An 18226-nucleotide genomic window follows, 5' to 3' on the forward strand; every position below is an offset into this window, starting at 1 on the left:
ATAGTTTCAACAACTCTTATTGGTTCTGATCTGTTTTCAATGCACCCTAAAGCATGCTAAAAGTGCCCAAATGCCCATTTTTTACACAAAAAAAAATAATTGAGGAATCCCTTTAGTATGATTGTGAGGCAGGGAATAGTATAATAAACAATAATAACAACTCTATATTTGTACTTCATTAGAATATCAAGCTTTTGCGCTTTATTATTTTATCCACTATTATCAAATGCTGTGGTAATATAATATACCATTTACTCTGTTGCCATTTTTAAAATTAAAACTGTATATTAAAACACTGTATAATACAGCTAGAATTACAATTTATGAAATCTTCTTGCTTATAGCATAGATAATAATACTACACATGACAAGAATACATGAACAACTCAGCCTCTAAGTAATTTTATTTTAATATTCATTCTTACATTTATCTTTTAATTTAATCCAATTTAAAAAATAAAAGTATTCTTTTGCGTCTGAGAAAAATGTTTGCATGAGATAAATAAACAACTTCCAATTGGTGGGTTTACTAATAATTACCTACTTTACTTTGAAATGAGGAGGTTCCATTACACTTGATTAAACATTGTAAGCTGTGAGTAGTGTTTCTTCCAGACATCTCTTTGGGGTGGGGGGGGGGGGGAGGAAAGAGCCGCCCCCCCCCCTGAAGACAGTCTACCGCCCCCCAAACTAAATGGAATTTATATAAAAAATATATACTTTTAACACTCCCGAAAATTTCAAGTGCCCCCCCCCCCCGCCCCCGGAGAAAAAAGTCTGGAAGAAGCACTGTTTAAGACTAAATAACTACAAAAAATATTAACATGATTTTAATAAAACTCCTACACTACGTCACAATTTCCCAACCCCCTAATTCCCCTCGTAGCACATCGATCGTCACAAAATTCAGAATCTTCCCACCCCTTCAGCGTGTAACGTCATTTATGGTCGATTTTCCTTCTCCCCTTTGATAAATATTATATTGTTTTCAGTAGGCCCTATTTTAATCTGTTGAGTTATTTAGAGTACCCTTAAAATAGTGAAGCGTTATAATTTCAATTACGAGCAAACATTTAAAAAAAATGAATTAAATATTTTTAACAGAAGAGTTAATTTTACAATCACATTTTAGAATACATTAAATCACTTTAATGCATACACATGTTTAAAAAATAAACGAATACATTTTTTATGTTATAGAACTATTTCGTTATGGTTACCATGACTGCGCAATTGTTTAACTTGTCGGTGATGAGGTTAGACTCATTCAAAATGGAGTCAGACACCGAGTCCTCTTCCGAAAATAATACCGAGGGCGAAAAACTATCTGATTCTGTAATACAGGATAACAACTCAAGTTCATTACCAGATATAACTGAAAACGTAGAAGCAGAGGATCAACCTTTTTCTGAAAATGAACAGTTTTCAGAAGATGCCGAAGCTTTAAAAGAGGAGTTAGAAAAAATTATAGTTACTCCACCAGAAGTTGACGTCGCGTAATTAAAATTTTATACATAAACTAAACTTTATGAACTTATTTGACGTATTCACATAAATTGAATGGCATAAATCACAATTTATTTATATAATACATCATTTAGATGTGTCTTTTTAATCTTGAAACTAATTTACTATTATTATTATAAAACATAATTTATTACTAAACTCACCTAATTCAGATAAGCTTTAGCTAAGTCTATATGCTATGTTTTATACTATACTATACTATACAGTTTAAAAGATTACCTAAATTATAGTCCACAGCCAGTGGAAGTATTTGATCCATCAAAGTTTCCTTCATCATATAAAGACAACCTACCTAAAGAACAAATAGTTTTGCAATATGCAGATAGCTTCCGTCGTCAGTATGTTCATCTATACAGAGACCGTAAGCCTCTGCTACTTTGTCCCATCAATGAATGTGGAGTTGAGGTATTTCATAACACATTTTTAATATTTTAATAGAAACTAATTAAAATTCATATCAGCAAGTGCAAGTCTTCATTTCATATTATGTATTTAATATTTATTCCACAGAAATTTGTGTGCACCACTATCAGACCATGTCTGCTTCCATTTAAAGAATTATACAACTGGGAAGGAGCTGCAGAGTTTGTGGCTGATTACCTAAATTTTGAAACTCTCGACCCTTCTTATGAACTGGTATTTATTCAGTTAAATCAATTAAAAATAACAAAAGCTTACAATAATTTTTAAAATATAAACTTTTAAATATTGAATATTTTTTTTTTTTTAAAATCAATTATGGTAATAGTTTTTATTTAATATTTTAAAACTGCAATTAATTATTTTTCAGCCTAAGAGACTTATATCTCCAGCCACAATATTAAAACGTCAAAAGGGGAATTGTTTTGAGTACAGCACATTACTCTGTTCAATGCTGATCGGTGCTGGATACGATGCATATGTTGTCAGTGGTTACGCCAATAGAGACACATGTCTTGCTGATGAATCTAGAGAAATATGTCCTCTTCTTAAGAAAAAGGAGGAGGTAATAATTTCAATGCGATATTTATGATTTTTGTAGTAGTTTTCTTTTTTAAATATTAAAATCTGAAAAAATTAGTTGGTTCTATACTTAAACAAGAAAAGCAAAATATTAGCATCTGTCATACATAACTTAATAGCAACAATAAAAAAAGTACTTAATATTGCAAATGTCACAGCACTCACGATATTTTTAGAGGTCTGCAACATAGAATCTACAGCTTAATACTAAAATATTGTGTAGCTGTCAAAAATATTAAAATTTTAGATGACATTTTTTTTGTCTGGGAGACATTAATTTATCAAACCATCGGTAGATCTGTTGGCAAGCTAGAGCTCTGCTTCTGTAAGCTTTAGTAGATTTCAGGCCCCCCAGTGTATAAAACAGTAAAATATCCCTTTCAGACCTGGTGTTACATGGGGCATATGAAGTAAGGTTCACCTGTTTCTTTTAACTATGAAGGGATAATGTATGTTGTGGTGGTCATGTGTGATCCCCTTTATTTAATCAGTAACTTAGAATTAATTAAAGTTATAGAATTATTATTAACCAGATATATGTTGAAATTTTAGGAAAAACAGGAAGAAAAGAAAAAGCAAATAAAAAAATATACAGTCAAACCACCAAAAGATTTACGAAGCAAATTCGAACTAAAAATGGAGGCAAGGAAGGTTGAAGAACAAAAAGCAGAAGATCTGAGAAGAAAATTAGAGGCAGAACAAAAACAAGCAGTAAGTAAGCCTACAGATTTTAAAGAATGCTTTTAATTTTTCAAATATGTTGTTAAAAAAGATGGAATTTGCATTACAGTAAGACTCAACAGCATTTTTATCTCAGTTACTTTCTTTACATGATATTGAGAAATAATAGAATAATTGTGCTTCAGCAATAATAACAGAGCAATCTCATGTTAACATACAGTTGTTACTGTTCAGCATTGACAAATTTCTTTCAAAAAATGTTCTAATAATTTTATATGTGAGATCTATATATATAAAAAGCAATGTATGTGTGTTTTGTGTGTGTTTGTCCTTTATGCATTACTACACCTCTCATCACATCGCCGTGAAACTTTGGGAAGTTGTTGAGAATATTCCTGGGGAGGTTTCTGCGAAAAAAAAAATTTAAAATTCGCAGGGGTGGCGCCCCGGCAGGGCGCGATTTGTTTTTCTCTATATACGGTATATAAAAATAAAAAGTCAATTTTGGTTTGACATCGTTCATCTGATAGCCATTAGACTTTGGGGAGTTCATAATAACACTCTAGGGAAGGGTTCTGTAAAAAAATCATTTTTAATTTCGCAAGGGCGGCGCCACGGGAGGCTGCGATTTCTCTCTATATACGGTTTATAAAATTTCGGTTTCATACCGTTCATCCGTGTACCATGAAACTTTGGGGAGATGATTAGATCACTCAATGGTAGGGTTCTGCAAAAAAATATTGTTTAATATTGCAAGGGCGGCGTCCCCGGGGTGGGGGGTGGGAGCGATTTTTTTTCTCTATACTCGGTTTATAAAAAATAAAACTCGGATGCGGTTCATCCGAGTACCATGAAACTTTAGGGAGTAGATGAGAATACTCCCGAGAATATTTCTGCGAAAAAGAAAACTAAAGTTTCTTATGGGCGGCGCCATATAGGGTACAACTTTCGTCAATACACGGTTTGGCGCCCAGAGTTTTAGAGCGACTATGTTGGCACTTGGCATCCGTTAATCGAGCGTCCTGCATTGCGAGTAAGGAGTACTACTATATTCAGCAGTAAAACTACAACAGGCTTCTAAAAATAACTTTGTAACGCGAGGAAATCCTTCTGTACAGTTTCGTCACCTTGCGAAAGATGAAAAAATAACTTTTTGAATATGAGGAGCCTATTGTATAGTTTCATCACTTTGCGAATGATGCAATAAGCATCTATTATTAGACAATCCAGTCAGAAATTGAGATCGAGCATCTAATAATAAACCATTAGTAATGCTAGCATATTGCATCAGTCACACTGATATTTAAAACACGTCAAATAATTTTTTTTTTACGTGTTAAAGAAAAAAATCCTGATCATTTGTGTCACTTTAGCGAATGACGAAATCTGCATCTTTATTAACAGGATGCTATTTGGCCGATGGCACCTGTTAGTTTTAAGGAGCCTGGAGTAGTACGCCGCGCCTATGCGGTAGTGTAATCGGGGGACGGGGGGATGAGAGCGCCCCTCTACGCTCTTACACAGAGGCGCTCACCGAAGTGTGTTCTACCATATTAATTAATGTACACTCAAGGTTTTAGAAAAGTAGGTCACGCGTCTAAGAACATATAATTATAATTGATAAACGGTTGGTGAAATCCTAATATATTTCGTCAAACTTTCTTCTATCCCCGCGGCAACGCGCGGGGGTCGGGTACGCTAGTATCTATATAAATTGCACAGTACATTAAACAATAACTCAGGAAGTAGTGCAAACATAAGCATATAGTCCTTTATATAGTAAAGTGCTCTCAGGCTTTTTTATATTTTATACTGATTTCAGTTTGCACAGAGTCACATTCTTTGTTATAAAATAGAAGAGTCAAAATTGGTCTAATTTCTGCCAACTTCATTATTGATTTACTTTGTATACTTCTAATTTAAATAATTGAAACAATCTAACAAAAAAAAATATACTATTTATTTTATAGCTTTAATGTAAACTATTTATAAAATTGATAACAGTTATGATTTCATTTTATTTTCAAGGAGTTAGAAAAGCCTCAGCCAAACCCACTCCATGGATTACAAATTCATTCTTGGGTTCTTGTTCTCTCTGGGAAGCGTGAGGTACCAGAAAGTTTTTTCATTGAGCCTTTTACAGGGCTGTCACATCCCACAACCAGTGATGCTTACCTTGGCATAGAATCCTTATGGAACCATTTAAACTACTGGGTTTGCATGCAGGACTGTTCAGATGGAATAAGTGTAAGTCTTAAAAAATATTTTGATTTTATTCTGTAATTACTTTAAATAATTGTTTTGCAATAAAAATCTTTCTAAACTGTAATGTTCCTTTACTTATTGAACCATTTAAATTACTGGGTTTGCATGTAGAACTGCTCAGATGGTATAAGTGTAAGTCTTAAAAAAAAGTTTGATTTAATTCTGTAATTACGTTAAATAATTGTTTTGGTAATAGGGTTGCCAGATACCTTTTCCGAAAATACTGGACACCTTTCCATCCTTCCCTTCTCTGGTATGCCGCAAAGCAGAAGAAGGGGGTTAACAGTATTATTCATATACTTGTCCAGTATTTATATTTATTTTATCCTGTACAGTCTGCTCAAATACTGGACTGTCCAGTTCAAAACTGGACACCTGGCAACCCTATTAGGTAATGAAAATCTTTCTAAACTGTAACGTTCCTTTACTTTTCTATATTTTCTGTAGAAAGTTAGCTATGATCTTGGAGATTGTGTTCAGTGGGAGTTCATGTTTCCAAGTGTTGACAAACCACAGTTGATTATTCCAGAGGCTGAGGACGACCTTGATAACTTAGATGAAGAAGAGGTAGAAAATGGGTTAACATTATAGTGTCCAGAGTTTCTTTCAGGCTTCCCTGTACCTTGCGCCCCCCCCCATATATAATTTATATAGAAAATATATAATTTAACAAGTGTCATTTGTCCCCCCAAAAGTTTCATGTCCCCTCCCCAGAGTAAAATGTCTGAAAGAAATATTGATAAGGTAGTTTCTAAATTTGTATGGGTAGAAATGATGGTTTTTCCCTTTTTGAATTATGCTAATCAAGTTCTCTACTATAATTTTAGAATAAAGAAGAAGAAGAACACCATTTGGATATGCCGCCATCTTGGGTTGAACCTCTCCAACTTTCCCAGAAGGGTAATTTTAATTTAGTCATGTTTAGTTCAAATGCATTTTCCAAATATAATAATCTATATTAATACCATTTACTTAAATAATTGTTTCCCTCATCACAATGTGTTACAAAACTAATATTTATTACGTACATGTTTGGATTCTTACAGATTTTGAAATGCGGTGCCCACATGGTAAAAAAACAAAACTGTACAAACGAGCTAAGGTGGAAAAGTTTGCACATTACCTTATGCCTGATGGGCTTATCACAAGGCTTTCTATTTATGATGATAAAGATTGTAAGTTACACTATTGTTATATCAATATTTTTTTTTCACTAGTGGTAGCTGAATTTAAAGCACATTGGGACTTGTATAGTTTTCAGTGAGTAATGTTCAGTTTACTTTACAGTGACAGATTTGATGATGGTGAAAGAATATTTTGAACATCGAGCTGATAAATTGAATTTGAGAGTTCATAACCACAGGACTGGCTGGATCACTGAATATTTTCACCCTGGGAGACTTAAACAAGTTAAAGGTAAACAATTTACACTTTAAATTTATATTTCACACAGTTAAGTATTGATTTTAGAAAATCCTTTATAAATATAAATATATTAATTCAAATCAAACTTTAAAAAAAAAAAAAGCACTAATATTTTAGGGATCATAAATAATTAACATTTTTTACATAGTAGGAATGTGAGTTTTGACTATTGTAACGATGTGCTACACAGCAGATGTTGGGTTAAGAACCTGTTGTTGTAGCTTAAACATTATTTATATTGGTTAAAATACTTAAGAAATATCTTTCCACCAATCAGAGCACTGTTACCGAGCCAGCGCCCCTGAACCAGAGAATGACAGAACGATGATGTTTTATTCTGATGCTCGAGTCGATGGTCTAGTCAAAAGAACTGAGACTCCTTTATCCATGACTGAACACTTCAAGGGAAGAGATGATTTTCTTTTCTACAAGCATGTTGAGTTTGGTAAAAGAGCTAAAAAATTTGGGCCTCAAGAAGATACCAACACAAACATACTAAAGCCTATTGTTGTAAGTAATGCACAACATAAAGCATAAAAATGAACGTTAAACACACTTTGTAAATAGATTTTAAAATTTTATTAACTCTTTCACAAAATTAATGTATTCATGAAATAAGTGCAATTTAAAAAAATTCTAATTAATCGAAAATGTTAAACCTCTTTTGGTGGACTCTATTCAAAGTTTATTGTACTTAATGCTAATATATTTTCCTTTCTTTTATTCTTGACAGAAAATGATTCAAAGGTTTGATCACAACCCAGCCAAACCTGCCAACTCAGATATCAGTGAACTTGTGTTTTTGGTTGCAGAGGACAAAATCCACATTACATACCACACAGAAGAGGCCCATATTGCCTCTTCTTTTAGAGAGTACATTAAACCTCAAAACTGGGAAGAAAAAGGGGCTGTGCTGGCATGGTCACAAGAAATGCATGCAACATTCCAAGTAAGAAATTTTTGACTTCAAAGAATTCTCACAAAATAATGACAAAATCTTAGAACACAATTAAAGAGTGTTTGTAAACTCAATTTATTCAGCCAATTTCATGAAAGTATGTTAGCTTTTCAATTAACAATGTTAAACTGATTTCTTTGAATTAAATAAAAATATTTCTATATATCAATCACTGACACAACTTAAATAATTATTACTGTTCATCAAGTTATTCTATCAACTATTTTTTTTTTCATTTCCATGATAATTTTTTATAGAGTAGTATTCAGCTTTGATTAAGTTCATTCTTCTGATTTCTTATGTTCCCTCTGCAGTAATATTTATAGTGTTGTTTCAAGTATTTTTTATTTTTCACCCAACTTAAGTGACTTTCTTGAACATATATATGTATATAAACAAAAATAACCTTTGATGACCAGCCAATATTTTTCAAGCTTGTTAAATAACAGATAAATGATTTTTAAATTTTTAAATTGAAATGTTTACAGGCAGATCCAAACTTTCCTCAATGCAAGCAAGTAGAGTTGTATCAAAACCTGCTTCATTTGTTGAAGATGGAAGAGTCTTGTACTGAAGCTGTGAGAGACTCTGAAGAAGAGGTAACACCATTTGTGTTATTGTATCACCATCATCATCATTATCATCATCATCATTCAGGTGGACCCTAAGGATGCAACCACACCTCTCCATCATACTTGGTTTTGGACTATTCCTTTAAGATGGGCCCACGACATTCTGGCTGTTTTTGCTTCGCTGACAACAGAACTTTTCCAAGTTTGTTTTGGCCTACTTTCCTCTTTCCTTGTGAATTTCAAACTAGTGACTATCTGGTGATTTTGCTAGTTGGTTTACGCCAGATGCGTCCAACCCATCCCCATTTGCGCTATTGTATTTCTTTGCCAATAGCATCTTGCTCAGTTTTTTGCATAGATAATTTTTCAGGCCACCTGATGTTCAATATGGAGCAGAAGCGTCCGTCAATGAAAGTTTGAAGTTTTTTGTTGTTAGTCTGTATTAATCTCCACATTTCATAGAGGAGAACAGATTTCACATTGCTGTGGCTATTTGGAAAGCATTGACTCTTAATTCCCAGGTTGTGAGGAGATTGTGGAATGCATACTTGACCTTGCTGATACAGTTTTTGATGTCCTCATCTGCTCCCCCATTTTTGCGTCATTTCACAGTATTTATAATTAACACAAATTTACTTCTTCTTCTTAAAGAAATCTTTTAAAAAATGTTTTAGGTCAAAGAAATTCTTTCCAGCCGCCAGAGAGAAGAAATTGCATCGCAGCTTGATATATCTGTGTACGACACTGAAAGAAATGAGAAAGCTAAAAAACATAGACGAGAGCTGGTGAGAAATATTTACGTTAAAAATTTATTCTGAGAATAGATACATTTTTTAAACTTGACTAAAATTGTAATTAATACAGAAATCATTTAGGCACCAGTAAAATATGAATTCTATTTTGGTACTTTGAATTAGTTTGTAGGCCTTAAATGAAAAAAATTGTTTTCAAATTTTGTCGGCTCATGAAAATATTACCTTCTGAAACTTATTTACTTAGGAACGACAACTTTTGGAAGAAAAGATGAGAAAGCAGGAAATGGAAATTGACTATCTGGCACCTTTCTTGGCTCAAATGGGTGACCCTGAGAAGATAACTAAACCCCAAGCCCTCAAACTAAAGGAGGATTGTTTAGCAGATTTGAAACATCGTCTCATTAATAAAGCAAATCTCATTCAGTCAAGATTTGAAAAGGTTAGCTTTTTTGGCAATAATGGCCATAGTATAAGATTCTGATTTTTGTTGTTGTTCCACGATTCTTAATCAGCATTCTATGCATCCATTTATATTCCATGCTAGGTAATTAAAGACTATAAGCTTAGAATTCTAAAGGGTTCAACACTTTGTCAAATTATTTAAACAAAAGCATGTAATATGATATTAAACTTAAATAGAAATCAACACAGTTTTTCAAGCTTTTTTTGTCTAATTTTAGGAAACACAAGAGCTACAGAAGAAACAAGCATGGTACCAGCAGAACCAGGTTTCTATGTCGAAAGATGATGAAGAAGATTATCTCAACTACTGCAGTGAAGCCATGTTTAGAATACACATATTAGAGCTTAGACTGGCCAGGTTAGAAAAACTATTTTACTGTAAGGGCTTGGCCATAAATGATCTGATAAATAAAGAGAGGGGAGGATTTAGGCTTTTTAAAATGATGGACTTGTGGGGAAAAGGTGGTTAAGAAATGTTACAGGCATTTAAATCTCTTAAAAAATATGATGGAAAACATGAATTATGGTTTGAATAATGGTTACTTTTGGGGGGATGAAGGTTTGTTATGGCATTTTAAGGGTGGAATGAATCAAACATTTAAACTGGCTTGCCATAGGCAAACACTACTAGCTTTAAATAATCTCTTGTATTTTATGGATAGGTTTTCATTCATTAAAAATATCATTGTTTCAGAAAAGAAGCAATAATTTCTTTTAGAAATTAACGCCATTGCTATAACAGAAGCTTCTTTTTACTCTAGCTTTCTACACTACGTTTCTTTTTCTCTCCTAATTGTAGAAACATAAATAGAAACAAAATTAAGTGTAAAGCTATGTTAGGTCTATTATTATTCTTTTTCAGACACAAAGAAAATGCTCCACACAAGTATATGAACTTGGAACAAAAACTAAGACAGGATCCACGTCTGGCAGAATACTTTTAATTTATTTATAGTAAATTGCATGTATAAAATTAAAATGTAGCGTGTTGTTTACAACATATATATATATATATATATATATATATATATATATATATATATATATATATATATATATATATATATATATATATATATACATATAAATTTTCTTTGAAAATATGCACATCTGTTAACAGAATTTTAAAATATTTGTAAATATTACAATTTTATGTCTAAAATATGTAAACCCTTTTTTTGAAAATTAAAATATGAAGAAAATACTTAATTTTTTTTTCAAGTTTGATTTTAAAATAAACTGTACTATCATGAATGTCTAGTGTCATGTATATTTATTGTATCCTACAACTGGCCCAGTAAGATAATAAATATTTCGATTAAATATTGTCATTAAAATAAATAAACTTCCTTTAAGCCTGACTAAAATAAAAGTGAAAAGTAGTAGTGTGTGAATTATCTAAGCCAAAATACATTATTTTATCAGATAAAACATTAAAACGTAATCTGGCTCTGCTATTTTTTTCTATTTCTTTCTTTCTTTAATAATTTTCATGTCTTTGTCAATTTGTCTATGGTAGGTGAATCCAGGTTTTTTATCCTTGATCATTGTGGAAGCCTTGAATTGCCTTGTCTTTCAATTTTGTTGGGCATCTGTCTCCATCTTCTTTTCTTTGTTTCTTAATACAAATTGAAAGCTCACTGAAACTTTAAAGAAAAGTTGCAAGACTAAATGCCACATCACCTGATGGTGTTAGGGTAAACTCTTATCAAACTGCCAAATTTTTAGCAAGTGAAACACTACCCTAAAGATAGAAAAAAAGGCTTCTTTATAAAACAAAATAAAAGTTTTTTTAATAACGCTATTGATAATAATTTGGTAGGTATCACTGTATAATGAATGCTTTACATAATGATATTTGAGATGGAGGTATACAGAAAATCATAAATGAAGAAGGGTGTAAAGCAGAGTTTCTTCCAGGCATCTCTTCGGGGGGCTCCCTCGAAATTTTTTTACCGCCCCCCGAACGAAATGAAATTTATATAATTTATATAGAAAATATATACTTTTAACAGTGTCCGCACCCCCTCCCCCGAAGAAAGTCTACCGCCCCCTCGAAAATTTCAAGTGCCCCCCCCCCCAGAGAAAAAAGTCTGGAAGAAACACTGGTGTGAAGATGAACAGGGAATATCTGGTTAAGGCAGATGGTAAGACCACTGGTCCTGAATTGGAAGTCACAGGGGAAGTAGAGAGCAGGCAGATGATGGCAAGGAACAGATCTGATGAGAGACAGTGGGAAGGCAGGTTTATAGTGGCAGGAGGGAGCCTAAATGAATCTTGTTTACCCTAGTTTAAGTGTGGGGGGTTTGGATGACGTGTTACCTGAGAGAAGAAGAGGGATGCTTAAGAAAAAATTATTAGAAATTTGTTTTAAAACGACGATATATTATAGCGAGGGGATATAAATTTTGAGACTATGTGGGACATGGGAGAGAAGGTGGTAAGAAAGTGTTATGTCACACTTTTGCATTAAAGAGGTTTTTAAACTGAATTTTACAGAAATGAAACAAAATACAGAAGGGTGGAGCGGGAGGATAATCGGCTGTGTGACGTCCTTTTATGAGACCTGACAAGGACGATTAAATAAAGATCAATAAAAATATTTTTTAATGTTTTATCGGATTTGGAAATATTTTATGTTCAAAGGGAAACAACTCAAGTAATACTTTATGAAAATAATCCCAGCCTGGTAATATCCCCTTGTCTTTCGGAAAGTGAACACACGATAGAGGTTGGATTTAGTATAGTGGATGGGGTTCTGTAAAGTATGGCACCATTTTTAGGAGAGGTTTTGATTTTTAGTGAAGACAAGGGAGTAATTTGGCAAAAAAGTGTGAAGTTGTTTATATACCACCCCTTCGATGAATGAACTACTAATAACTACTAAGTACTATCAGGGGCGTAGCGAGGGGGGGGGCGGGGGGTGCGGACCGCACCGGGTGACACCATTTAGGGGGGTGACACCAAGGCAAAAAATAGCAAAATATATAGAGAAAAACTCGAGGGGGGGGGGGGTGCAAATCGAAAGTTTGAGGGGGGGGGTGCAAATCGAAAATTCGAGGGGGGGGTGCAAATCGAAAGTTTGAGGGGGGGTGCAAATCGAAAATTTGAAAGTTTATCCCTGGGAAGGGTCTCTATGCCTCTGGGGGGGGTGACACCATTAAGTGCCGCACCGGGTGACACCCGACCTCGCTACGCCACTGAGTACTATTCCTCTCTAGATCTAGATTATTTTCGAACTTTTAGGAAACAAATAGACGAATTTATATACTTTTTAAAACTATCTTAGTCCCTTATAATTAATTTAGATATAGATCTAGATCTAGACATAGATCTAAATATAGATCGAAATCTGTTTATTTATACCACTCTCCGGTACAAATAACTGTTTTTGGTTGTTACTTTTAAGTTTTTATTTTTAGAAATGATCACATGATCATAACAAAGTAATGAACACAACAGGAACAGATGGATTCTTCTCCTTGTTCGATGTATTCACTAGTATTAAGTGTATTAATTTTTACCTAGATCTAGATATCTAGATCTAGATCAAAATTGTATGGGTTATGGTTGTAGTTGTATGCTTGTTTTCGGTGTAATTTAGAAATTAGATTATTAGATCCAGAATCATAGAACCTCGACACAAACTCACCAACCGCCAAACAGTTTTAACTACTTTTAACTTTAACAGTGGCCAAACTCAAACACTCACACTGTCTCACACAGTGACACACACTGTCACTGAAACAGCGAGACTGAGACCTCCAGTGAGCCAGAATGAATCAGAATAGTTAGAATTAGATTAGACAGTACTAGTACTAGAGCTAGATCTAAACTAGATCTAGATCTAGATTCTAGATATCTAGATTCTAGTTTAGTTTTAAATAAAAATTATGGTAATAAAAATAATCTACCTAGGTACGTAAAATACTAAAATGGGCTGAGACTAGTAATGTGAAAAAAAGGTGACTCATTAAATTAAATTTTAGTAGGGCCTAATTAAATTATTTCACATTTTGAGGAGGATTTCAGATTTATGTTTTGAAAGTTACAAAAATGTTTTAAAGTTTCATTCATGTATCTGTTTGTAAACAATTGTATTAAAACTTTCCAGTTATAAATTATGACTAGCAATTTTTTCATCTGATGCAACCTAGCTCATTACTTTAGCAGCTATCTTGTTAAAGTTTTTTATTGGTAAAATTGAAGTGGGAGATTTAGGGGAAATTACTCTAATTTACAGATGGCAGCTGTTTAAATAACTTATCTTGCTAGCAAACACTGGTGTTTAAAGTTAATTTCTGACCTATAGTGATATATATTATTTAGCCATTGATTTTGGTTTATTATTCAGTTATCTATAATATTTGACACAAATATAATATATCACAATATACTTCTATAACAATGAGGCAGTTGTTTTTCACATTACTTATAAATTACTAGCTTTGGCTTATTTTACGTGCCCAAAATGATAGATAACCAAAATAATATTTAGTAAATCTACATTTTGTCAAGTAGAGTAGAATCTCCACAAAAGTCAAATTAAAATAATAAATTGCTTTTCAAAATAGATTTAGATCTAGTAACAAAAAATTAAATTCCACTCAATAGTTAGGGCCTATATGGTTTTACTTTTAGTAATTTACAGGAACAAATTTAAGTCAAATAATTTTATTTCATTTCAGAATAGTGTTTAATGGAATCAAGAACTGAATTGCAGTCTCATTTAGAATTCTGTACTTCTACCCACGTCTGCTTGTTTATAGTACATGGTTGGAGATTTAGGCAAAGATTTTAAGATAAAATATAAATATTGTGTAAGGATAGTTATGTAGTTTTTAAGAATAATGTGTACCTTTTATATAACAAAAAGAATGACAAATTACTCCCGCTATTCACTTTAAATATATATATATATATATATATATATATATATATATATATATATATATATATATATATATATATATATATATATATATATATATATATATATATATATATATATATACTCACACATTTATGTTTCTTTTGGACAGACAAAATGTTGGCACAGCAGCGAATAGAAGATGATACAGTTGGAAGTGAGGATTATCAAGATTTAATTGCCAGAAATGCTGAAAAAATTGCTAACAGAAGAAATTTGGCCGCCTTCTGGATATTTGGCTTGTGTAACAATTTTGCCTACGTTGTTATGTTGAGTGCCGCACATGATATTTTAAAAGAAGAGGAAGGTCCATCTTCCAATAGTACCAACTCATCTAGCTTTTCGACCACAACAGAATCCCCAGATTTGTCGTATTTACAATGCAATACAGTCAGCACTGGTGCGATTCTGTTAGCAGATATTCTACCAACACTTCTCGTTAAACTGACTTTTCCATTTTTCTTGGAAAAAATTCCATATGGTGTTAAAATTTCTCTTATCTCAGGATTCGCCTTGAGTAGTTTTTTAATAGTGGCACTGGCGCATGAAGTTTGGCTGAGCATTTTAGGGGTTGTGTGCGCTAGCATTGGCGCTGGTTTAGGAGAAATCACATTCCTGAGTCTGACGACGTTTTACAACAGGAATGTGGTTTCCATGTGGTCGTCTGGCACAGGCGGTGCTGGAGTTTTTGGGGCGCTTGTTTACGCAGGGTTTACGAGTGCCGGCTTGTCACCGAGGAATTCTCTGTTGATCATGATTGTCATACCTGTGCTTATGATGATTTCGTACTTTGCCATCCTGACTAAGTCTGTGCAGAAGGAGAAAAAAGTGGATGATTCTACTTTGTTGTTAGAGGAAGAAAAACAAAAGAAGGTGGCTTTGTCGTTTAAACAGAAGCTGAAGCTGATTCCGTCTCTCTTCAAGTACATGATACCTTTGACCTTGGTGTACTTTGGTGAGTACTTTATCAATCAAGGTCTACATGAGTTGTTGTACTTTAATGGACAATGGCTATCTAAAAGTGAGCAGTACAGGTGGTACCAGGTTGACTATCAAATTGGAGTTTTCATCTCAAGGTCTTCAGTTAATTTAATTCACATTAAAGCTCTATGGGTTTTACCTATTTTACAGTTTGTAAACCTGGCACTGTTGACGTGCCAGGTTTTTTACAGATTCATTCCAAATATCTGGATTGTTTTTGTGATAGTATTATGGGAAGGATTGTTGGGTGGTGCTGCTTATGTCAATACATTTTTTAGAATGACCAATGAGGTACCAGCAGACAAGAGGGAGTACTGTATTGGTGTTGCTTGTCTGGGCGACTCCGTTGGCATAGCTCTAGCTGGGGTTGCAGCCATTCCTTCCCATAATTCCATTTGTAATTTACATCTGAAGATGTAAGAAATTTTTAGAAAAATATAATATTACCTCACTATTTTCCTCAAGCCTAATAGTTAATGTTCCATTGTTTGTGTACCAGCTCTGACTTGTAGTTATTGTAACCTTTAATGTTACAAAATTTGAGGTAATATGTAGCATTTTAAGAGAATATTTATATTTCCAAAACTTTCTTGAATTCACTACTACTTAGTGTTACAAAATATGAGGTAATATGTAGCATTTTAAGAGAATATTTATACTTCCAAAACTTTCTTGAATACACCACTAAAAGACAATCTTGTCTTACTTTGAAAATATTTTTAACATGTTTTAGTAGTGTCTATTGAGTTTAAAGATCTGCCCATATTTATTATTCATGCTACTGATGATCTATCAAGACAGCACCTCTAATATTTAAAAAAAAAATTAAACTTTTTATTAAAGAGTTCTGTATCTTCCTAATTATTTTGATTTAACCATGATCAGTGCTGTAATATAGTTTTAGATTACATTTGGGTCTTATGTAACTACTACAACAGATCACAACATAGTTACGAGTGGTGATTTTGGAATTTTAAACATATTTGTATATTTTTTGTGGTGCAATGCTGATATTTACTGTGCTGATGTTGCTTATGAAAATATTTCTAATCACCATGTCATCTACTAAGACAGGGGTCGGCAACCTTTTGAAGCGGAAGAGCCAAAAGTTACAATTTTCAAAATTTCGCTGGTTTTAAAGAGCCACTAACATTTTTTTTATTTTAAATATTTAATATTTTTATTAAGATTATTAGTATTTGTTCAAAGAGCTGGAGAGCCGCATCTTGATATCAAAAGAGCCGACCCCTGTACTAAGAAGGTAGAAAAAAAAGCAAATAGTTTCTTTAATTACCATGTTGCTGCTAAATTTTTTTTATTTCTCCCACATTGTTTGGTGGAAGAAATTTGTTTGATCTATGTGTTCTTTATTTATACATGTGACAAATTTATGGTTAAATTATTCCTGATGTCACTGTTTTGATAACAGTGACATGATAACTAAAATGGGTAAAAAAAAAAATTAGGCTTGTAATCTATATACAATAAAGATAGCCTGCATTAGCATGTACTGAAATATTACTGCAGTGAATTGAAATCTACTGTTATTTATTTTTTAAAAGCAGTGGAGTTTAAAAAATTTATTGTAAGTTGTCTCCCTTCTAAATGAAAGTAACCTATTACAAATTACTGAGATGGGCCACTGTTAAATGGCTTTAGAGAAAAGTAAGTTCATCTAATAATTGTGTAGGCTACTAATAACAAAAAAATAAATGTATATCTAGTTTGAATGGTGTATTATCTTTAGTCTGCACTGCTGATTGCTGCTTATGAATTTTTCTTCTTGGTTGAAGGAAATTATTTTAGTCTATGAGCACTATATTTATGACAAATTTATTGTAAAATTATTTTTATTGTATTACATTTTTATTGTATCACATGGAAATACTTAAAAGCTTTGGTGGTACTGTTCTATTTGTCAGATAGCTATATAAAAGATTATATATTAACATTGTTTTAACTTATGGTCTGTTTATTTAAATTTTTTCTTGTTGTGGACTTAATTTATGTTTTTTTAAAAATAAAAAAACAACAACTATTGGCCTCGTACATAAAACAATTAACAAAAAGTGGTAGGTTTACTTAGTATTTTGAATTCTTATTCTCTCTGCTTAGCTTCTCTGAAGGTAATTCATTCAAATTTATAGAGTGCTGTAGATTATTTAATTTCAGTCCTTTTCATTTTAAAAATTTCATTTTCACTTTGGGGTTAGTATCTATGTGCACTCTAAGCTGTGCAGTTGCTTGGCCGCACAGTAGTTTTAAACCACTTTGTAAAATACATATATCCTCGTATAAGACTTTTAGAATACCGCACACAGAAGGTACAAGTTGCACACTAGCTTTTTCCACCTAAGAGGGAACTTTGGTTAGCAGTTTATGCTGTCCCTGTACTGCTCATATGTGCAATGATATGCCTTGCCAACAAATTATCATACGCACCTGCTCCTGAATAAAACAAAGTTAAAAAATAAAACATTAAAAAAATCTTAATCTTTTAAATGCGCTAAAAATATAAAAAAAATGGACACAAACTTTCTTTTTTTTTTAAGTAAAATGGGTCAAGAGATTTAATGAGCAATCAAGTAGAGTTACAAACTTAAATGACACCCACCCAGACATGATAGACATGATGACCTAAGTAAAGCTTAAAGAATGTGGGTAATTT

The 18226-nt window shown here is 32.8% G+C and overlaps 2 protein-coding genes across 3 annotated transcripts; both read left to right on the top strand.

The window, feature by feature from the left end:
- Positions 1-1253: 1253 nt before the first annotated feature.
- Positions 1254-10986, top strand: LOC131944073 (dynein regulatory complex subunit 7). The gene is made up of 17 exons (XM_059304564.1): positions 1254-1496; positions 1758-1932; positions 2038-2163; positions 2318-2512; positions 3082-3240; positions 5239-5457; positions 5923-6042; positions 6303-6375; positions 6522-6650; positions 6763-6891; positions 7178-7410; positions 7634-7849; positions 8347-8457; positions 9105-9215; positions 9430-9624; positions 9866-10005; positions 10510-10986. The coding sequence occupies exons 1-17, from the start codon at positions 1273-1275 to the stop codon at positions 10589-10591; spliced, it is 2637 nt and encodes an 878-aa protein (XP_059160547.1). The 5' UTR covers positions 1254-1272; the 3' UTR covers positions 10592-10986.
- Positions 10987-13099: 2113 nt separating this feature from the next.
- LOC131944074 (battenin) lies at positions 13100-17570 on the top strand. 2 transcript variants are annotated; one of them, XM_059304565.1, is made up of 3 exons: positions 13100-13138; positions 14336-14467; positions 14690-17570. In XM_059304565.1, exon 3 carries the CDS (start codon positions 14695-14697, stop codon positions 15976-15978), a length of 1284 nt encoding a protein of 427 aa, XP_059160548.1. In that variant the 5' UTR covers positions 13100-13138; positions 14336-14467; positions 14690-14694; the 3' UTR covers positions 15979-17570. The 2 variants fall into 2 exon arrangements, with proteins under 2 accessions (XP_059160548.1, XP_059160549.1); XM_059304566.1 differs by lacking the exon at positions 14336-14467 and having other exon boundaries at positions 13117-13138.
- The last annotated feature ends 656 nt before the right edge of the window (positions 17571-18226 follow it).

The sequence above is a fragment of the Physella acuta genome, unplaced genomic scaffold (assembly GCF_028476545.2).
Source record: "Physella acuta isolate Inbredline_101_S28 unplaced genomic scaffold, ASM2847654v3 ptg000480l, whole genome shotgun sequence".
Taxonomy (NCBI): Eukaryota; Metazoa; Mollusca; class Gastropoda; family Physidae; genus Physella; species Physella acuta.

Bases quoted from the DNA above. Each gene is read 5' to 3' on its own strand.
- LOC131944073 (XM_059304564.1), top strand. From the start codon at position 1,273: ATGGAGTCAGACACCGAGTCCTCTTCCGAAAATAATACCGAGGGCGAA. The intron at 1,497-1,757 runs GTAATTAAAATT...CCTAAATTATAG, and splicing joins CCACCAGAAGTTGACGTCGC to TCCACAGCCAGTGGAAGTAT. The intron at 1,933-2,037 runs GTATTTCATAAC...TTTATTCCACAG, and splicing joins TCAATGAATGTGGAGTTGAG to AAATTTGTGTGCACCACTAT.
- LOC131944074 (XM_059304565.1), top strand. From the start codon at position 14,695: ATGTTGGCACAGCAGCGAATAGAAGATGATACAGTTGGAAGTGAGGAT.